This window comes from Elephas maximus, chromosome 10 (genome assembly GCF_024166365.1).
Source record: "Elephas maximus indicus isolate mEleMax1 chromosome 10, mEleMax1 primary haplotype, whole genome shotgun sequence".
NCBI classification, from domain to species: Eukaryota; Metazoa; Chordata; class Mammalia; order Proboscidea; family Elephantidae; genus Elephas; species Elephas maximus.
The window spans coordinates 23,198,079-23,221,236 of NC_064828.1; the positions used below are offsets into that span (position 1 = coordinate 23,198,079).

Below are 23,158 nucleotides of genomic sequence, written 5' to 3' on the forward strand. Positions count from 1 at the left end.
TTCCTGCTTGCCCCATAAATGTGCTTTGTATCTATCTGGAATGAAATTGACATTCAGGGAGGCAGGTAGAAAATTGGCTTGTGAGAATTATGGATAGAAATGTCATCAACAACCTGAAGCCATCTAGCCCCACTAAGCACTGAGTCTTCGGTGGCCTCTTTGAAAGACTGAATGTGGGCTGCCCAGCTCCCTGCCAGTGGAGCCTGCCCCGTGGCTGCTGGTATTGATTGAGTGCTGTTTGCACGTTTCTTCCTATAGTGGAAAGAGGGGGGAAAGGCTCACGGCCCAGCACAACTTGCTCTGCTAAGATAGGAATACAAAGTCTGAATGAAAGAGGACGCAATGCAAAGAGACAGGGTAGACAGAGGCCAGTACATGGGTGGAGGAGGCCAGAGACTGTTCTCACTTTCTGGGAGCTTGGAAAACAAGAAGGGGCAGAGACAGCCTGGAGCCTGGTCTCTGGAGGTTCATGGGCCCCCTGGGCTCTTGCAGGTTTGCTCTCACTCAAGGTGGGAGGAAGAAAGCAGGTGAGATGTTCTGAATACTTATTTCTTAGGGACATAAGGATACGCTGGAGTCCCTGCGTGGCTGCTAGCCAAAAGGTTGGAGGTTTGAGTCCACCCAGAGGCACCTCAGAAGAAAGGCCTGGAGATCTATTTCAAAAAAAATCAGCCATTGAAAATCCTATGGAGCACAGTTCTACTCTCTGACACACATGGGTTTTCCGTGAGCTGCATCAACTCGAGGGCAGCTGGTTTTACTGGTTAAGGGTTTCTTAGTGAGTTTTGATGATGCTATAGCAAGAGACTCAAGAACAGGAATCTGCCCTACCATCATCACTCCTCCACCCCTATGAAGTTCCCAAATGTATTACACACAAGGGAACTTAGTCAAATGGGAATCTTAAGTGCCCTTGTTAAGATCTGTATTCGTGCCCACAAGTCCTCAGTGCAGAGTGCTGCAAAGGCTGGGTGGGAGCATGCACCAGCTTGGTGTGAGACCTAATCAGGGCCTTCTCCCCCATCCCTTGCACTTGTGGGACCCTGAGTCACTGCCTCCCTGGAGTTTTTGCACCCGAGGATTCTCACTTGCCCTATGCTAATCCTGAGCAGGATTTGAACCTAGACAGTCTGTCTTCAGAGCTCAGATGCTTAGAACAGTGATCACAGATTACATGCATAGTTTGGAGGGGAGGGCACAAGACTAGGGCAGGGAGCCTAGAAGGAAGCCCCAAGCTCATTTTGCCAAGAGGCAACAGACTCTGGCCCATCACTCCCTACTGCTTGGAGAGAAAGGACGGGCATCCTTCACTCTGAGCTGGTTCTTCCAGCTCGTGTCCTAGCCCCCACCCTTCATGGCACCCGCTTCATGCGTCATGGCAGTTAGGTCCTGCTGCTCCTAAGGTTGGCCCGGTGTGTCCTGCCATAGGTTCTGGATGTGCTGTGTTCCCTCTGTCTCTGCAATGGGGTCGCAGTGAGAGCCAACCAGAATCTGATCTGTGACAACCTGCTGCCCCGGAGAAACCTGCTCCTACAGACACGACTGATTAATGATGTGACCAGGTAAGGCTGCCGCCATCACCCATAAGGCCAAGCATCGTTCTGCCTATCTTGTTTCCAGGCTGGAAAGAGAGGGCCGACTGAGCTCCAAAGCTGCCTACCCATAATTTCTGTACATAGGACAAGACCAGGCCAGTGCACACTTTTTATGACTGGGAGCTTGTACGTCAATCTCTTTAGCAAAGCTTCTGAAATGTTTTCCCTGAAGTGGCCAAGGATGGAGTATATGTACCATCTGAGGGCTGAAAATTAGGCCCGACGTGGTTGACCATGTTTTAACTTAAACATTCATGCAGATCTTGTACCTTCTTCATAGTATATTCATCTGTGTTTTGATATACCAACTATTTTTCTGAAACCTTCTCAGAAAAGTGTTGTTCCACCCTGACACTATGGTTTGCGGTAGCCTCTGTCATGCAAACACTTTCCCCCAGGGCTATCTGTGGGGACCATCACGAAGAGCATGGGCCTATGCAGAACTCCTAGCCTGCTGGTCTATACCTGTGGCCATATCTGAGTCATGCGAATTCACTGGGTCTGGACCAGGCAGGCCTAAGGTTCTTCGACCACTTTCTACCTAAGCCCACACCCTCATCTGCAGTGCTGAGAAAAGAACGTCTGAAGTCTGGAGCAACCAGCAGCCCTGAGCCATCCACATGGGCTTCCTTTCTTCTAGGTGTCAGCCTAGTTTTTCCTTGTCCACCCCAAATAGATAACGGCCCCTGCCCAGTGAGCATAAACCTCTAAGAGTATGGATCCAAACAGAAAAATTCCAAGTGGTTCCTCCCAAGATTTCAACCACTTTGCTGGATACATTAAACCGCCAGCCCTTCACCACGTTGCCTGGTGATGACTTTTGAGAGGCCATTGTTATGAATAATCAACAAAGCTACTATTAGGAAAATGGAGATCCTTAAACCAATTTACTGGAAGATCCAACTTGAGTATGTCATTCCTCTCACTTACAGAAAGAAAGAGGACTATAATCCTGACAATTCTGTATAATGTTTTCAGCATCATTTACCTACAGGTGGCCCTCAGAAAATGTTGGTTGCATTGAATGAAGTATTTCAGGAGACATTCATTATATTTTACAGTAGAGTCAGTGTTGTCCTGATGACTTTCACTAAGAACTTGATCAAGTATTGGAGGCTTTAATTTTTTTCTCCTCCAGAACAATGCAAAAAAACAAAATTCCTCTTGCCTTAGGTTTAATTGAGCCAGTGCCTCCTTGCTTTCTCAGTTTTGAAGAGCCTGTAGATGCTACCTATCTCCATGTTTAATTTCAGTATCCGGCCAAACATCTTCTTGGGAGTCGCTGAGGGCTCAGCCCAGTACAAGAAATGGTACTTCGAGCTAATTATCGACCAGGTGGATCCCTTCCTAACAGCAGAGCCCACACATCTCCGGGTGGGCTGGGCCTCGTCCTCAGGCTACGCCCCATACCCTGGAGGTGGAGAAGGATGGGGAGGCAATGGTGTTGGCGATGACCTGTACTCCTATGGCTTTGATGGACTTCACCTTTGGTCAGGTGAGTACCTTGCCAAAGCCTTGGCCCCTTTTACTGGGAATGATGGAAACTCGCTTTCAGGTGGAATGGTACAGACTCAAGAGCCTCAGCTAATTAGGTGGTTAGATGGAAGAATATCAGGTCTGAAAAAAGACTGTCCTGGGTCTGAACTGGGGCTCTGGCACGTCTTAGCTGTGTGATCTGGTAGAGATCACTTACCTTTTCTCAAGCTCAGTGTCTGTATCTCTATAATCCTTGTTCTGCAGGATTGTTCAGATTATATGAGCAAACAGGAAAGGAGAAAGAGACTCAGCGTTTATTGGACAGTGAGCTACATACTTCTTGTATATTTTCTTTCATTTTAGCCTCCCAGTGATCCCTTGGGGTAGATAATGTTGACTTCATGTTACAGAAGTGGAAACTGAGATACAAGATGTTTAAGTAATTTACTCAAAGTCGTGCTGGGAGGGATCCAGATTTAACTACAAGTCCATGATCTTGTCAGTGCAACCTCCTGCCTCCAGATAATAGTTTATAAAATCTCTGGATCAGTGTCTGACACATAGCAGGTACTAACCTCTTAAAAAAAGGATTCAACAATTCCCTTTTTTCAGTAAGATAAGCATTGATGCTTTCTCCAAGCATGTCCATGGCTTGTGCTGTGGAGGAAAGGGTTGGCTTCTGGCTGGGTGAAAATACAAGCATGACTCTCAGGCTTTCACACACAAGAGCTCTGCCTCTTCTGTCTGTTGTCCAAAGCACATCTTTTCTGTGTCTTTTGCAAAACTTAAATTGAAGCCATTTTGCCCCTTATATAAGTCCCTTATGTAAGCATTGTGCTATGTGTCTCTTACAAAAGGAGCCATGACACACATTTTTCCTTATAAGTCCAGTGTGAGAGAAATGTTGGCCTTTACAGCACAGACCTATGTAATTTTTTGTTTGGTAACCCATGTGTTCCTTCTCTTAGCTACCAGGCTAAAACCTAAAAATCATCCAACTTCACTAATTAACTCACCTCAGATCCTGATGACATGCTTTTTGCATTTGGCCTTTATTTTCAATTGACCAGTATATTTTTGTTTTTATACTGTACTTTTTAAACCTTTAGGAATGATGTGAATTTATGTATTCCTAGTTATTTGGAGGAATGAGTGAGAAAGCTACCACTCATATTCTACATGTCCCAGGGGACAGTGTGGTACAGACAAATGCAGATACAAAATGGAAGGATGGTGGGTTAGCAGGAAATGAAAGTCTTGTCTTGGTTTTCTCTCTTCCTGACTTACCCTTCCCTAGTTCAGTCTTCATGGGGGCTGTGTATTTCCTTCTTGGTTCCCAGAGCCTCACTGTGGAACCACTGAGTCTCTGGCTATATAGTAGCAGTCTTTAGACAGTCCGGATGTCTCTGAGGTTACCACTGGATGTCACATGGCTATCAGAAATCAGTCTCTGGGAAGGTGATTTAGGAAGAAAGAGGCACCATGCTCACACATATCTATAGCTCCTGTATTTGGAAGTATTGATTCTATGAGGGGATGAATGGAGTTGGCTGTGAAAATTATTAACCCCACTGCTTGCTTATTGCTGTTTATCTCCCACCATCTTGTCCTCATAAACCGTGAGTGTTCTCTGCAGCCCATACTACTCCTGAAGAGGACTTTCCAAGGGGCATGTTAAGGAAATACGAAGTACAGTTGGGCCCTTGGATGAAGCAACTTGGACCTTCATTTCAAAGAGCGGCTAACCATTCTCAAAGGGAAAAAATGCACTTAGTCTTTTCCGGACTTATAGCACTACAGGGACACTTGCCTACCCCTTTGTAGACATTTGTGGAATAAATACATGAATGAGTCACTAGATGGAGAACGCTTCCACTGAGGATCCAGAAAGGGCTGCTTTCTGTGAACATCATAGCTAACTGTTTATTGTTAACAGTAGTAGCTAGCACACCGTCATCCTCCCTGTCACCCTACCCCTCCTGTCGTCATCCTCCCTGTCACCTCTGAAGGGCAGCTGATATCCTAAGCCCACATCAGTCATCACTAGCAATGACTTGTGAATAGAGGTGGGGCAGGATGGTTGTGAGTCAGTTTGTGGCTCTCTGAACACTACCCGCACTTGTTCTGCCAAAGATGGGTACATTCAGGGGACTGACTTCTCAGTCCCAAGCTGCTGATCAGATGTGGAGAAACCAGTGCCTGGGAGATTTTCAGTTTTCATTCTTACTAAAACCCAAAGCCTCCTTGGGTCTGAGCATCATCCTGAACTCTCCAACACGTGGTGAACATATATCTTCCAGAAGGCACTGCAGGCAAATATGTCAGCATGTACTCCGGCTGAAGAAATAATGTTTCTGTTAATGGCTCCCACCAGGACAGCTGTGAATTCCAGACTATCTGATTTAAGGGTAATTGTCTGATGAAGAAATAAAATGGTAATGACACTCTAACCTGCTTACTATGGGAGGGAATGGAAGGTGATTAGGGAGAGATATCAGAAATTGGTCGTGACAATTTCTCTTCTTTTCCTTGAAATTTAAATACCCTGGTTCATTAACTTTAAACTTACATGTGTGTATAAATTAAGCAACTGCCTTGAACTGGTCTTTAACTTGCTTATCAAGTACAATAGATATTGCAGTAGTTGGAAAGAATTGCAGCACCCCTGAGACTTTGTCAATGGGAAAAGCCAAGAAGAAACAGCGTGGCTTTGCAGTTATGCCTGGGTTTGAATCCCAGCTCTGCCACTTAGTGGTTTTGTGACCTTGGGAAAATTCATTAACCTCTCAGAGCCTCAGTTCCCTCAGATAAAATGAAGATGATCTAAGGCTCTTATGAAGTTTAGTGAGGGAAAAATGTGACGTTCCTGACACATATTAAATACCTACTATCTTAAATTCTGGAGCCCTGGTGACATGAGTCAGAATCGACTCGAGGACAGTGGTGTTTGGTTTGGTTTTGGTGATGCAGTGGTTAAGAGATTGACTGCTAACCAAAAGGTCAGCAGTTTGAATCCACCAGCTGCTCCTCAGAAACCCTAGGGGGCAGTTCTACTGTGTCCTATAGAGTCGCTATAAGTCAGAATCGACTTGATGGCAATGGGCTTTTTTTTTTTTTTTGGTCTTGGTTTCTTGGTGCTGCTGTAATAAAAATGCCCCCAGTGTGTGACTTTGAAGAGCAGAAATTTATTTTCTCACTGTTAGGAGGCTAGAAGTCCCAATTCAGAACGCTGGCTCTAAGGGAAGACGCTCTCTCTTTGTGGGCTCTGGGGGGAGGTCCTTGTCTCAGCCTCTGTAGCCTCAGGGTTCACTCCTCAGTTCCCCGGGAGCTCTCACCGTGTGCTCCTGTCTTCCCCAGTGTGTGCCCACTTGTCTCTAATCTGCTCTTTTCATGTCTAAAAAGTGATTAGGTTTAAGACACAATCTACATTGATAATGGCTCATTAACATAACAAAGAAAGCCCTATTCCCCAATAGGATTGAATCCATAGGCACAGGGGTTAGAATTCTAACACATAATTTGGGGGGGGCCACAGTTAAAAAAAAAAACAGTTTATCTGTAGCACCCGTTAGGATTTCACTTCCCCCATTGTCTGTGAAGTCCTCTGTAATCTTAAAGACCAAATCCAGTGTCCTTGGTACCTTGCTGAAGACCATAAGAACAGCCCAGTTAGAGCCACCCTGGTAATCCCTAAGGGGGTAAAGAACCCAAGTCCCATGCTGAATGGCAGAGAAGTTTCAGAGTGGCATCTGGGAATATGAATGATCTTTTTGTCTGTAGGAAGAAAATCCTTGATAGGTCTCTTTATAGTTATGGAAGTCTATGAAGTAACCTACAAGCGTTCCCCTCCCCAGCCCTGCCCAACCCTCCCTACAGAGTCCTGCATTAGCTCCATTAGCATGGTTTCCCTCCTGACATGGGCGCCACGTGGCCTTTCAGGACTCAGAGCAGCCTGCAGTATGTCACTTCACAGGAAGAATTCACACCTCCCTTTCCCTTTTGACAGCTTTTTCCCCTGCAAAATTGGAATAAGCAGAGGAATTCACCTTGCCAAGAGATAAGTGATAAGGAAGTAAATGAATGGAGTAAAATCGTGTTTCCTGATTTATTAGGACTGCTGACTGATCAGAATAATTTAGCTCTGCTGTCAGATGACACAGTGGTTAAGAGCTTGGCTGCTTACCAAAAGGTTGGCAGTTCAAATTCACCAGCTACTCCTTGGAAACTCTATGAGGCAGTTCTACTCTGTCCTATAGGGTTGCTGTGAGTGGAAATTGACTAGACAGCAATGAATCACATTTGCCCAAGGGGACTGTACCAGTCCCCCTTCCAAGCTGAGTCCAGGGGTGTTGGTTTGTATGCTCTGCTATCAAAGCATGCCCCACTGTGACCCAGACCTTGCCACCCCAGTGTTATGGGGAGAGAATCCAAGGAGTAGTGTAGAATACCAGCATATTTACGTCTTTGGATGCCATCACTTTCTAAACTGCCTAAATATTTGTGCTTATGTTATAATGCCAAACTCCGCAGTGCCTGGAGCTACAGAAATGCTGAACACCAGTGTTTCCTGTTGGCTGCGTTACTCATCGGAAGAGACAAAATGCCGCAGTTATATATCCTTGGGTTAATTTGAAGATGCGTGGCATATGATTAAGTGGTTTTTTCTTTTATCTTAAAATGCTGAGTTTGGAATGGCCTTTCCAAGCTTCCTGGGGCCTTCCGATGGATCTGAGCCTATAAATCAAGGGAGGCTTCTTCTCTCCTTCATAGTGTCAGAGGCAAAGGGACTTCCCAACCTCTCTCAGTGGATAAACTTTAGGGTTACTTAGACTTCTTACTGTCTCAAAGAGCAGTTGCAGAAGCTCATAGAAGAACCCTCTGAAACAAGTTTGGTTTTCCTTTCTCCATCAGCAGGGTTCTGTCGTTCTGAAAGGGTCAAATACAGTAAACACATTTGAAAGTGGCTGTTCTTAAGCACTATTTTTCAATAAAGGGAGTAGACTTTTTAATTACCTTTTGGACTTGACGGTCATGGCTGTGATTTTCCATTTTGTTACCTCTTTTTCCTAGTATCACAAAAGGCATAATATTTCTGTGATGCTCCGGCAGTCTTATCTGCTGTTAGTAATTCAGGTTTTTGAAGCACTCATGATTTAAAAAAGAGGAAATCATAGCAGCATTGATTGTGAGTTATACTGTCAGGCACTCTTATAATCATGCTGCACAGAATAAGTCATTCAAAACTTACACCAATCCTGCGAGGTAGTCTTTAATGTTATTCTAATTTGATAAATGAGGGAACTTGAGTCCAGAAAGGTAGGCAACTTGCCCAAGGCCACACAGTAAGTGGCAACGCCAGGATTCAAACCCAGGCAGTCTGGTTCTAGGAACTGTCCTTAATTGTTATACAGTACTGCCTCTTGGGTATTGTAGAGGACATCAGTCATTTATTTTTTCAGACTCATAGGGGTAATTATAGTACCTTACAAACATCTCTTTTTTTTTAATTATGGTAAATGCATACGCAACAAATCATTTGCCATTTCAACTTTCTTCATGTATACGATTCAGTGACATTAGTTATGTTTATCATGTTACAAACCACTCTCTTCACAGGAGGTATCACTGTGCCCATTTTACAGATGGAGAAGCTGAAGCCCCTAGTTAAAATCATGTGCCCAGGTTCATGTAGCAGGTAAAGAATTGGGGATATTTGAACCCAGACCCATGTGACTACAAGGCTCCTTCCCACCCTATGTACTACTTCATTACAAGATCATTATTAGGAGCGTCATCTTGTGTAAATGTGTGGAGTACAGGACCCTTCTGACTAGCTCAACCTGGTAGAGATGGCTTCCTCTAGATGGAAGTTGAGTTATAAAACACACTGTATAAAAGCAATTCCACAATTTTTTTCCCATTCTAAAATCTTCACACTACTCACGTTTTAAAATTAGATATACTTCATCATGTGACCTTTCACGACATGAATATTATGTGAAATGGGCTCTTACATTCAAATAGACTTCCTATTATTTTGTTTGTTGCTCTAAGTGCTTGCTAAGTATATGTTATGTATCCAGTCATGATCAACAGTTTCCCCTTTCGTTTCTACATAATATTGGTCCCAATAATATTTTCTACTGTATTTGTCTTAAAAGAGGCTCAGCCCATGGTTTCAACTTGCCTATTAGCGATCTTTAGTGGGTGTTCCAAAGGGAACTTCTGCTTGGAATCCAGACTCTTGGAATAAGGCAAGAGACAGTGTTTTTTGTCACAAGGACATAATTACTCATCCTGGTTGTTGTTATCAACAAAGAAAGCAGGCCAGATAAAAGACTACTTCTCCCAGCCATCAATCCTCTGTAAGACACTTGACAACTATGGAATATTATAGGTTGAATCCAGCTCTGCTGTCAGCTTTTGATGGCATAAAGCCCCTGCTGTGGATGAAAAGCATCCCATGGAAGCTGCTCTTCATCTTCACCAGTCGAATTGCAGGCTACCTAGAAGCCCCAGCAAACTCTGAGAAGGTGGAAGAGGGCATTGGAGTCACACACAATTCAACATGGCCACTTCTATCCTAGTTTATATGAGTCTCAGAAAGGTAAAGGACTTTATAATTTGTGTTTTTATCCAGCGAGAACCTGGGCACTTTTAAAGGTAATTGTAGGAAACCCTGGCGGCGTAGAGTTTAAGAGCTATGGCTGCTAACCAAAAGGTCGGCAGTTCGAATCCACCAGATGCTCCTTGGAAACCCTATCGGGCAGTTCTACTCTGATCTATAGGGTTGCTTTGAGTCAGAATTGACTCGATGGCAATGGGTTTATAGGTACAACCTAGCATTTCAATTATTTCTTGATTTTCCTGAGTTCACAGAAATCTCTTGGGATTTCTTCGAATGACTACGGGGATATTTTCTGGGAGTTAAACTAATGAAAAGAGAAACACTTTATGCAAGAAAGATTTTTTTTAATGGGAAAATAAGACTACCTTTAAGAGTAAGTCAATTATGGCAAGCTTCGCTGAGCTTTAATATCATAGATATCTTTCATAACTGACGTGAATAATATAAGAAAGGAAAGATTCTGGGACTTGGGATATCTAGATTCTATAAAATGAGCTAGGAGTATTTAGTGTCCTCAAATGGAGGAATTTGACAGGTGTCAAACCTACATACACTTTAAGTTTAGTTTGGTTTTTTGTTTGTTTTTCTTTTAACAATTTTTGAATATAAGCCCTACCATGAGGAATTCTCCTTATTCTTAGCGTGAAGGCCAGGTATTAAAGATTAAAAAAAAAAAAGAGAACCAATTTGAGGCCATGCCAGACTAATTTGCCAATATGCGTTGAATGTATTGTGTTCTGTTGTGTTGTTACAGTTCAAGGAGTCTAGCGCCTACATTTCTGTCCAGCTTAATTTCCCTACTACACCACCTTCTTCAAGCCCATCTAGTCCCCATGGTCCAACCTGAACCAAACTGTAGCTGTTCTGTAAATATGTCAGGCTGCTTTTGCATAAGCTATCTATTTCATCTGGAATGCTCTTCCTCATTTATCTAGAAGGAATGAAGAACTTTTCATCCTTCAAGGCTCAACTTGTCCCATGTTCCCAGGTAGACTTGGTACCTTTCTCGACCTCTTTGGGCATCATGTATCGTATTGTACTGTAGATATGAATGTAAAATACACACATTCACGTATATACCACACACATATTTTAATATGTTTGAATAATATTCAAATATATTTGAATTTTCATTTCCCACTAGAGAAGACTACTTAAGGGCAGACTCCGGGTCTTCTGTCATGACCGCCAGCCCCAAGCATAGTATGTGGCACAGAATAGAGCCTCATTACTCTTTGTGGAAGGGTGGGAGGGAATATAATATGGATTTGTCGGTCACTTAAAATAATTAGAAGAGGTTCACCAATCTTTTTTATTAAGAAGAGTATAGTGGTTTTACTATTTTAAAATCCACTACTTAATGTAGTATCTATTACTAGAATAGCAGTAACCACTGAAAAAGTTCTAATCTGAAAGTAGAACAAATTACAGAACAAAGATAAATGTGCAATATTTATAAGTAAACCACATACCCATCAGAAAGGAATTTCTTTAAAAATACTTTTTTTTATTGTGCTTTAGATGAAGATTTACAGAGCAAATTAGTTTCTCGTTAAACAATACGCTTTGTTTTGAGACAGTTATTGCCAACCCCATGACATGTCAACACTCTCCCTCTCGACCTTGGGTTCCCCATTACCAGCTTTCCTGTCCCCTCTTGCCTTCTTGTCCTTGCTCCTGGGCTAGTGTGCCCGTTTAGCCTTGTTTGTTTTATGGGCCTGTGTAATCTTTGGCTGAACGGTGAAGCTCAGGAGTGACTTCAGTCCTGAGCTAAACTGTGTTGTGTCCAGGGGCCATACTCTCCGGGTTTCTCCAGTCTCTGTCAGACCAGTAAGTCTGGTCTTTTTTTGTGAATTATAATTGTGTTCTACGTTTTTCTACAGCTCTGTCTGGGACCGTCTATTGTGATCCCTGTCAGGACTGTCGGTGGTGGTAGCTGGGCACCATCTAGTTGTGCTGGACTCAGTCTGGTGGAGGCAGTGGTAGTTGTGGTTCATTAGTCTTTTGGACTAATCTTTTCCTTGTATTTTTTGTTTTCTTCACTCTCCTTTGCTCCAGAGAGCATGGGATCAGTGGAGTGTCTTAGATGACCACTCATAAGCTTTTAAGACCCAAGATGGTACTCACTAAAGTAGGATATAGAAACTTTCTTTATAAATTGTGTTGTGCCAGTTGAGCTAGATGTCCTCTGAGACCACTGATGGCATTTAACAAAGCCATTACACAACCAGTTTCTACCGAATATTTTATTAATAAAACATTTACAATATGGTAAGTGCATAAAACAAGTTAGAAAACCTATACTATACCAGTTTGATGAAAACTTTGTATATATGAAACACTGGAAGTATTCACACCAAAATGTTAATGGTAATTATTTTTAGATGTTTTTATTGAGTTGGATTTTTTTCTTTATTTGTGCTTTTCTATATTTCTCCAAATTTTCTACAGCAAACATATATTACTTCTGTAACCAGGAACAAGGTGTATTTTGACAATTTTTTTTTTTTTCCCTAAAATCCTATTTTAATTCTTAACTTCTGGGCTTTCATTGTTCTCTTCCAAATTCAGAACTACAAACCTCACAGGGGACAGGTGGAGTAATGATTATAATTTGATTTTAGAATTTCTGGAATGGGATGGTTTGAGATGTAAAAGCAGATAAGTGATTTTCTTACTAAGTTAGGTCAGGAAATGACAAATCATCTCATAAAAGATACATGCACGCCCCCTGCAAAAAAAATCACCAACACAGAGCATAGCTGACAGCATGCTTCCCAGCCTGTCTGAAACAATGATGTTCTGAAAAAAAAAAAAAAAAAGCTGTGCTGTTCTTCACTTAGATGGCTTCTCCGTTAAATGCTACAGTAGCCATGCCTTTTAGAAGGAATAGAAAAGAACAAGGTCTTTGGGTACCTGTGAGTAAACACATGCATACACCACAACCTACAGCCAAGTCTGGTGGACACCAACAGAAAACAAATAGCAACCTCAAATACCAACCACCTTTGGATATTGTTGTTTTTATAAATTAGAAGGGGCCGGTAAAGAGTTATGTCAGATGATTATGTTGACATGGGGAGGTCAATTATAGACATAAAATATAGTCTCCTGTGGTGACGAGCTCATCAATTTTCTGCAAAACAAAAAGCGCCCAAATCTCACTATGTACCAGGGCTTCTGCATAGTGCTCTCCATGTGGTTCAGGCCATGATACGATTTTAGGGGGTGAGAACACCCTTTAAGGAGAGTCTCCTGACATCTAAGTAACTCAACCTTTTGGGTGGGCTCCAAGGTATGAAAGCAGTTTGTTCATTTCTTCGGGCACCAGGTCAGAACCTGAGCACTTATTGAATGTGTTGAATTCTTTTTGTTCCCATTAGGAGCAGTTTTCCCCTGAGACTCGTCTCAGGCATGGTGTCTGCCCACTGAGCAGGTTAGGAAAGCGTTTTTCAGTGCTCATCTCTCACAGGGAAAGCAACGTTGTATTTCACATGCAATGCCGTACCCAGACCTGTGTGCTCATCATGCCCTCCCACTGAGGGCCTGTGAGTGGTCCCACTTTTCTCCACTTTTCCTGAGTTTCATCCCTCAACCTATCACCCTTCAACCTATCCCTCCAGCATGGTGAGTCCCTCTGTTGTCCCACACTCCTTCTTGCTTTTATTTGCCCTCCAGGCCGGATCCCTAGAGCCGTGGCCTCCATCAACCAGCACCTCCTGAGGTCCGATGACGTGGTGAGCTGTTGCCTTGACCTCGGGGTGCCCAGCATCTCTTTCCGCATCAATGGGCAGCCGGTGCAGGGGATGTTTGAGAACTTCAACACAGATGGACTCTTCTTCCCTGTGGTGAGCTTTTCAGCTGGTGTCAAGTAAGTTATGGCTGTTATTTCATGGAGAGTAGCTGCTTCCCCACTGCCTCTATGAGCTGAGGAGTGTACTAATCTCCTTCAGGGTTTCAGGACCACAAGTCAGACTTCTAGGAAAGTGATGGTGCAGGGTGGGGAGCAGTGCAGCCATTCGTTCAGTAAAGACCTGTTGAATACATACCCCCTTCCAGGGATCACACAGTGTCTTCAGATAAATGTTAAGATAAATAAGATAAGCCCTGCATATAAAGTCACTTTAATACTATAAAAGTAGTACGTTCTGATTATAAAAATTTGAAAGATATAACTAAGATAATGAAAACCACTCGTGGTCCCAATATCTAGCTATAATCTCTACTAATATTTTGGTATTTATCTTTTTGCTCTAAGTAATGTGCTGTTGTTTGTTAAAGTGGGTATTGAACTGAATGTGAAGCTTTATATCTTGATTAATTTTTATTCAGCAGTAAGAATTGAGTTCTTTTCCCCAGTCAATAATTATCCTCCTCAGAATGATTTTTTATGGTTATCATATCCCTTCATTTGGCTTCATTTCTCAATATAACCATTACTTTGCTGTTAGACTTTTACGCTGTTTCCATTTTTATTGTTACAAATAAAATCCTTATGAACGTCCTTGAGCATAAATCTTTGTCTACATTTCTCATTAGCTCTTTCTAGAAGTAGGTCTAAGGATATAAACTTCTAGAAGTCTAAATGTATAATTATGTGGCCACATTGCCTTTCAGGAAAATTGTATGAACAATTCAGAATTCCTTATCAACAATTCCAAAATCAAAAAAACTTTGAAAGCCTTAATTTTTTTTACAACTCATTTAGCAGCAAAACCTGGCCTGGATCCGTTTTGGAGTAGACTATCAGGAACAGACATGAAGCTGTTTTTAGGCTTTTATTTATTCTACTTCTTGTGAATATTTATATGTTTAATTAAAAAAAAAAAAAACCATTAATGTGCTTGATTATGGGTACTGCCCCTCTGTCTAGAGGTTCAGCTTAGTAAATGGGACCTTATTTCTTAAAATATGAAGATGCTAAAGTCTGAAACACATCTCCAATGATTTCATGTAAAGGATTTGGGCATGTATTATCATTTAAAGCAACATATGGGAATGCCTAACCAATCGGATCTTTAGTAACAATTACTGTTACTATTTTTTTTCATCTTTGCCAATTTGAGAAAACTATACCTTAAAGTTTTTTTTTTGATTGTACTTTAGATGAATGTTTACAGAAAAAAACAGCTTCTCATTAAACAATCAGTACACATATTGTTTTGTGAAATTGGTTGCCAACCCCATGACATGTCAACATTCTCCCTTCTCAACCTTAGGTTCCCCATTACCAGCTTTCCTATCCCCTCCTGCCTTCTCGTCCTTGCCCCTGAACTGGCATGCCCATTTAATCTCGTTTTGTTTTATGGACCTGTCTGACTTTGGCTAATGGGTGAACCACAGGAGTGACTTCATTACTGAGCTTAAAGGGTGTCCCAGGGTGATACTCTCAGGGTTTCTCCAGGTCTCTGTCAGACCAGTAAGTCTGCTCTTTTTTTTTTTTCTTTTTTGCAAGTTAGAATTTTTTTTCTACATTTTTCTCCAACTTTGTGTGGTACCTTCTCTTCTGATTCCTCTCAGAGCAGTTGATGGTAGTAGCCAGGCACCATCTAGTTGTGCTGGACTCAGTCTGGTGGAGGCTGTAGTACTTGTGGTCCATTAGTCATTTGAACTAATCTTTCCCTTGTGTCTTTGGTTTTTTTCATTCTGTCTTGGTCCAAATGGGGTGAGACCAATGGAGTATCTTAGATGGGCGCTCACAAGCTTTTAAGACCCCAGACGCTACTCACCAAATTAGAATGTAGAACATTTTCTTTATAAGCTATGTTATGCCAATTGAGCTAGATGTTCCCCGAGACCATGGTGCCCAGAGCCCTCAGCCCAGTAATTCAGTACCTCAGGTAGTTCAGATGTGTCTATGGAGCTTCCATGACCTTGCCTTGAACAAGTTGTACTGGCTTCCCCACTGTTGTGTACTGTTCTTACCCTTCACCAAAGTTACCACTTACCTATTGTCTATTTAGTGTTTTTCCATCCCCACTCCTCCCCTCCCTTGTAACCATCAAAGATTCTTTCTTTTTTGTGTAAACTTCTTCACTAGTTTTTATAGTAGTGGTCTCATACAATATTGGTCCTTTTATGATAGACTTATTTCACTCAGCATAATGTCGTCTAGGTTCATCCATGTTGTGAGATGCTTCGCAGATTCGTTATTGCCCGTTATCATTGCATAGTACTCCATCGTCTGTATGTACCATAGTTTATCCATTCATCTGCTGATGGGCATCTAGGTTGTTTCCATCTTTTTGCTATTGTGAACAATGCTGCAGTGAATATGGGTGTGCATATGTCTATTTGTGTGATGGCTCTTACTTCTCTAGGATATATTCCTAGGAATAGGATTACTGGATCATATGGTATTTCTATTTCTAGCTTTTTAAGGAAGCACCATATTTATTTTCCAAAATGGTTGTACCATTTTGCATTCCCACCAGCAGTGCATAAGAGTTCCAATCTCCCTGCAGCCTCTTCAACATTTGTTATTTCTGTTATTTTGATTCATGTCAGTAATGTCGGGGTGAGATGGTATCTCGTTGTTGTTTTGATTAGCATTTCTCTAATGGCTAGTGATGGCGAACATTTCTTCAAGTGCCTGTTAGCTACTTGAATGTCTTCTGTGGTGAAATGTCTGTTCATATTCTTTGCCCATCTTTTAATTGGGCTATTTGTCTTTTTGTTGTAGAGGTGTTGGATTTTCCTGTAGATTTTAGAGATTAGACCTTTGTCAGATTTGTCATAGCCAAAAATTTTTTCGCAGTCTGTAGATTCTCTTTTTACCCTTTTGGTAGAATCTTTTGATGAGTGTTAGTGTTTAATTTTCAGAAGATGCCAGTTATCTAGCTTATCTTCTGGGGTTTATGTATTGCTAGATATGGTTTGTATCCTGTTGATGCCATTTATTAGGGCCTCTAGAGTTTTTTTTTTTAGAGTTGATCCCATTTTTTCTTCATTGAATCTTTATACATTTTGGTTTTATATTTAGGTCTTTGATCCATTTTGAATTAGTTTTCTGTATGGTATGGGTCCTGTTTCACTTTTTTGCCAATGAGCTTTGCCAGCAACTTTTGTTAAAAAGGCTGTCCTTTCTACATGCGATGGTCTTTGGGCCCGTGTTGAAGATCAGGTGACCACAGGTGGATGGATTTACCCCTGGGTTCTCACTTCTGTTCCGTTGGTCGATATATCTGTTGTTGTACCAGTACCAGGCTGTTCTGACTATGATAGCTGTATAGTAGGTTCTGAGGTCAGGTAATAAGAGTCCTCCTACTTTATTCTTCTTCTTCGGTAGTGCTTTACTTATCCAGGGCCTCATCCCTTTCCACATAAAGTTGATGATTAGTTTTTCCATCTCTTTAAAGAATGTCATTGGTATTTGGATTGGGATTGCATTGTGTTTGTAGATTGCTTTGGGTACAGTTGACGTTTTCACAATGTCGAGTCTATACAAGTATGGTGTGTTTTTCCAGTTATGTAGTTCTCTTTTGGTTTCTTGCAGTAGTGTTTTGTAGTTTTCTTTGTATAGGTCATTTACATCCCTGCTTAGAATTATTTTTAAGTTTTTTTTGGGGGGTGCTATTATAAATGGTATTATTTTCATGATTTCCTTTTCATTGTTCTCTTCATTGGTATATGGGAATCCAACTGAGTTTTGTATGTTTATCTTATATACCACTGCTTTGCTGAATCTTTCTGTTAGTTCCAGTAGTTTTCTCATAGAACCTTTTGGGTTTTCTACGTATAGTATCATATCATCTGCAAATAGGAACAGTTTTATTTCTTTGTTACCAGTTTGGATGTGCTTTATTTCTTTTTTCTTGCCTTATTGCTCTAGCTAGGACTTCAAGCACAATGTTAAATAATAGTGGTGACAAAGGGTATCCTTGTTGGGTGGGGGGAGGCTCGTCTTGTTCCTGTTCTCAAGGGGAATGTTTTCAGCTTCTCTCCATTAAGAATGATGTTGCCTGTTGGTTTTGTATAGACACCCTTTATTATTTTGAAGAATTGCCCTTGTACACCTATTTTTTTTTGTGGTGCTGATGTTTCCTTTGTTCCTCTTCTCTCCTGTACTGAATTCCTTTTGTCTGTGGATGTTTTTCTCATTTCTTTTGTTTTTTTAGATTTTTATATACTGAGACTTTATGTTTTTCTTCTTTATTTTGATGAGTAGGTTTGTTAACTTTTGTAGGGTCATTTGTGGCACTTACTCACTTACTAGGGCCAAGAGGGTATGCCCAGGGAGGCGGTGCAGGGCAGGTTCTGGTAGACCATGCCTGTGCCACTCAGGGGTGTGATGCTGAGCACATGGTGTAGATAGGCATGAGAGAGGGGGGATGTTGTGATGTGTAGAGCTAAGTGGGTGTGGGAAAGAAGAGAAAGAGGAGAGAAAAACAGGAGTCCCCCCCCCCAAAAAAGAGCGCCAAGTGGGCCTGCCGCTGGAGTGGCACAGACCTGGGGAAGCCATGTGCTGGTGGCTTTCTAGCTGGGTGGTGTGGCACAGCCCATCAAGAAGGGACATATTTGGCACACACAGTTAGTGGGCAGGAGAAAGGAAAAGAAGGAAGGGAGAAAGAGAGAGAGAAGAAACTAGGTGAAAAAAAAAAAGAGAGAGAGAAAGGCACTCGTGGCCAGGTGGTCAGGAGAAAGGATAGGAAGGAAAAGATAAAGAGAGACAAGAAACTGATTAAAAAAAAAAGATGTCTGGTGATAGGGAGGAGGAAGGAAGGAAGGTAGAGAGAGACAAGAAACCAAGTGAGAAAGAAAAAAAAAATGCCTCAAGGGAGCCCACCGGAAGCAGTGCTGCACAGCCTGTCAAGGAGCCAGGTGTTTAGGAGAAGGGTAAGGAAGGAAGGTAGAAAGAAACAAGAAACTGAGAAAAGGACAGAAGAGAAAAGAAAAATGCCCCAAGGGAGCCCACTGGAGTGTTGACCAGGGAGGGCGCTCCGTAACTAAGCAGGAATGCACAGGCCAACAAGGAGCAGAGATGACACATGGCACCAGGTGTCCAGTAGAAAGGAAAGGAAGAAAGGGAAAGAGAGAGAGATAAGAAACCAAGAAAAGAAAGAAAGAAAAAAATACCCTGAGGGAGCCCTCTGGTTTGGCAGCACACACAGGGGAAGTGGCTCCCCAACTGAGCAGTGCTGCACAGCCTGTCAAGAAAGAGTAGAGATGGTACATGGAGCCAGGTGCTCAAGAGGAAGGAAAGGAAGGAGGTGAGAAAGAGAGAGATGAAACCAAAAGAAGCCAAAAACAGCAACAAAAAAAAATGGCACTGAAGGAGCTGGCTGGTATGGGTAGGGTGAATCCAAGTGGCAAGGAGCCGGTGTCTCCCCAGCCAACTGACCTCAGCCTGCTAGGAAGCAGCAGAGGCTGAGCAGGGGAAAAGAGGTGGCGGTGGGGGGAAAGCATGTATCCCTGGTTATCAGGTACTCTGTCTCCTGCTGGGAGCTCCCGTGAAGCTGCCTTCCCATACTCTCTGTCCATCGTTCTCGGTGGCTGAGGGGTCCAAGAGGGTAAATCTGTGTTGCGTTAGGTGATAGGGGACCTCCACTCTGTAGCTCTCCTTGCCCTCTATTCTCTGTCAGTTTCTTATTCCATATGGTGCCTGGTTGAGTTCTTTATCCCTTCATTTGATGCTTAAGGTTCCAGGATTGACGTTTGTCAGTGTTTTACTTAGTTTTTCAGGTCTTTGCTATGGAAGGATGGTGTGGTACTTCTATCTAGAGTAACATCTTGGCTCCCATATCATAAGGTTTTAGTTTTCTATGATTTCCAATGTGATTAAATATTTTTATGTCTATTCTTATGTATTATTTCAACGTACTATTTTTGCCGATTTTGTGTTCTCAGCCTTTTATCTTTTATTGATTTGAGTGATTTTTTATACATTAAGACTGTTAAACTTTGTTGTATTAGTTTCAAATACTTTCCCCTAAGTTTTATTTACCTTTTTACTTTTATTTTTCCTACTGGTTCCTGTTTTGCCCTTTTGTAAAAGTAATGCAAGTCAAAGAAAGTATCAAGAACCCATAATCATACCACCCACAGATAACCATATTCCCTTTTTACCTCTCCATTTAAACATTTTTTAATTAAATTGGGCCCGTACTATGCGTGTTTTCTTTCTATATACCATTGATAACTATTGTGTTTATTGCTCTGCCCCTCTTTCCTTGTACTTCAACGTTGTACTATAATTTTAGCGTTATAATGCATTTTAACATCTGAAAGGCAAGACCCCACTGTTACCCTTCCTTCTCAAAATCGTATTATTCCCCATCCCTGCCTTTTAAAGGGATCACAACCAAGTGAGCAGGAGGCTGTAGTCAACAAAGAGACATGCTAGTTTCTGTGCCAGCCATTGGAAGGGGCCATGGAAGGAGAGTTGCTAGTGGCAAAATCCTTGTGGAGAGCAGGAACTTAGAACTGGGGCCACAAAGAAGCCATCTCAGATGTCGAAGCATCCAAGTGACACAATCCTCGGAATGAAACCATTGTATTAGGCCTCAGCTCCTCATGTGGCTTAAGAAACCAAGACAGGCTCCTATATTTTCCAAAAAAAAAATAAATAAAATTGGGTTCTGTTTCATTATAAGGCTAATGGAATAAAGAATTATCCTTCGGAAGTTATACTCAACCTTAGAAATTTGAGACGTGTGTGTATGTCTATGCATATAACCAGAAACCAAACCCACTGCCATCGAGTCGATTCCGACTCAAAGCGACCCTATAGAACAGAGTAGAACTGCACCATAGAGTTTCCAAGGAGCACCGGGCGGATTTGAACTGCCGACCTCTTGGTTAGCAGCTGTAGCACTTAACCACTACACCACCAGGGTTTACGCGTCTGTGCATAGACACATGCATATTTACAGGCATAACTCATGTTAATGAGTATAATATATTGACATTAAACATTAATGCTGCTTGAGTTTCTTGTAACAAACAGGGAACCACTCTAGTAAAACTTGTACTAGGGTTGAAATGTAATGGTCAAGGATCTAAGCCAGAGGATCTTACGTTAGACTCAGGGACTATATTCTAAAGAAAGAGAGCTCTTTACCTGTGTTTCTCTATGCTGGAGATATTTCATCCCAATTCTCCCTAGTTGTAGCCTAACAGATTATTCCTCACTGTTATCCATAAAGAACATGTAGAAAACAAGTGGTGTTATTGAAAGACAGGAGCACTATACACATAAAGATAGTGGATTGAATCAAAGGCTTTCTGGCGGTTGAGAAAAACCAGTGTACGCTCCATTGTAGATATAGGAGTAAAGAGAAAGAGTAAAGATCTGAATGGAACATAACAGCATTTGGGTTATCTACAGTTTAACTCAGTGCCTTCTCTGGAGAAATAAGATCCCCCTGAGCAATCAGGTCCCAGGACTGCATTTGCCTGTGGTAGTTAATTACCTTGATCACCTAACATCAGAGCCCTTGGCTTTATTTGTTTTGACCACTTCCTCCTCATTAGGTGTTAAAAACTTCCTATCAAATAGAGTACATCTACTTGCCAAATGTCTCATCTGAGAAGACTACTTAGCTGGAATTCATCTCTCTGAAGAAGGGTTCTTCTCCAGTCTTCTAGCTAATGGACAGCTCTGCGTTTTCTGTACTTAAAGAATAGTACATCTGCTCTCAGATGTTGCATAATGATTTTTAGTCATTGACTCCTCCATCCAGTCTCCCTCAGAGAGGCAGGATTTTTGCATGTGTGCTTTTTTTTTTTTTTGGAGGGGAGTGGGGATTTTTAAAAAACTTCTCTTGACAAAGAACTGTAGCTAGCAAGTTAGGAAATAGGTGACTGAAAGGTATGTTCACATATAAGATGTTTCTAAACATCTCGTATCTAGCTCAGCAGGCCAGCAAAGTTGCATGATACAAAAAAATGAGATGTCTAACCCATTTATAAATCACAACTGCTGAGAGAATTTAAGAAACTGAATGGTCCAGATGTGAGAGCTTTTTTTTTTTTTATTTATTTATTCATCTGTTGATGGACTCTCGGGTTGTTTCCACCTTTATAACGCTGCATTGAACTTGGGCATATGACTACCTGTCTGAGTCTCTGATATGAGAGCTTTTTGCTTTTAGCAGCTAAACAGGTGGTACCCTAAAGAGCAGCACCAGGGGGCTTGATATCTCTCAAGCCTGCTCTCTATCCAGAGAACATCAGCTCTGGCACATTCCTGTATTTGGTGCTCAGGGTGTGACGTGCTGTAGGCAGAGGCGAGAATCATAGTTTCATGCTTAATTGGGAAATACATCTTACTGAAATACAGCCAGTACATCACGGGGTGTCTTTGATTGGAGTCAGTTCTGATCCAGTGTTGGAGCGTACCTACTGTTTTATTTTCACTTATGAGCAAAAGTGATCAATTTAACAATACTTATTTATTTATTTTTTTTAAATCAGCTGGTAAAGTATGATTTAGTGCTCAAACTCAGCAGTTCCTCTTTGTGTATTACATTGGTCCACTTGCATAAAAAACTAGAAAGAGAAAACATAATAATTCCAAGTGAATTAAAACATCTTATTGGAAATAAGTGTGTTTAACATTAGTATTGAATAGGCATTTTTGGTTTCATTCATATTACTCTAGAATACATGCACGATTTTGTAGCATCTCTTATAGTTAGGTACAAGGTCATCCTCGTTATAGACCAAGACTCTTCTTGTCCCATCATAGAAGGGGTTCAGAATTGTTTCTCATATTTATTTGTAACTTCTATGTGGTTACTACGTTAGAGTTCTCTCTTATGGCCCCATTTCCTTCCATTTAAGTGTCTTTACTGAGTTCATAGTCCTATGTAACCCCACAGTTACTTTTATTATTACAAACTATATTGTTAATAATACCTTATTAGGATGCTACTGCCAGCAGTCATCCAAGAGCAAAGCCACATGAAGAGCAAAAATCTTTTTCAATTAGCTTTACCTACAGTGAAGCCAAAGGCAGCATAAGTAATTACTAACAAAACCCACAAATCAATATGCGCTCTCTTCTCTAACCATTATGAATGTGCCTCCTCAGTTTTCTTCTCGCTGTGGTTTGTTTATGGACTGTATTTTTAGTGCAGTAGGCCCTCAACATAGCAACCCTATTCATTATAGAACGGAATTTGGTATGAGGCAAATGCATCTTGGAGCCCACTCAAAAGGTTGAGTTACTTAGATGTCAGGAGGCTCTTCTTAAAGGGTGTTCTCACCCCCAAAAATGGTATCATGGCATGAACCACTTGGAGAGCACTATGCAGAAGCTATGGTACATAGTGGATTGGGTGCTTTTTGTTCTGCAGAAAATTGATGAGCTTATCACCATAGGAGGCTATATTTACGGCTATAGTTGAACTCCCCATATATCTATGTAATCATCTGACATAACTCTTTACCAACCCTTTCTAATGTATAAAAACAACAATATCCAAAGGTGGTTGGTATTTGAAGTTGTTTTCTGTTG

General features: G+C 41.6%; 1 protein-coding gene across 1 annotated transcript in view; it reads left to right on the top strand.

Annotated features, from left to right (window-relative positions):
• Window positions 1-23,158, top strand: part of RYR3 (ryanodine receptor 3) — a 626,301-nt gene that overhangs the window by 319,206 nt on the left and 283,937 nt on the right. The window contains 5 exon segments of the mRNA XM_049899608.1: window positions 1,429-1,562; window positions 2,849-3,090; window positions 13,378-13,441; window positions 13,443-13,507; window positions 13,510-13,570. Of these exon segments, the coding sequence (XP_049755565.1) occupies window positions 1,429-1,562; window positions 2,849-3,090; window positions 13,378-13,441; window positions 13,443-13,507; window positions 13,510-13,570 (566 nt within the window).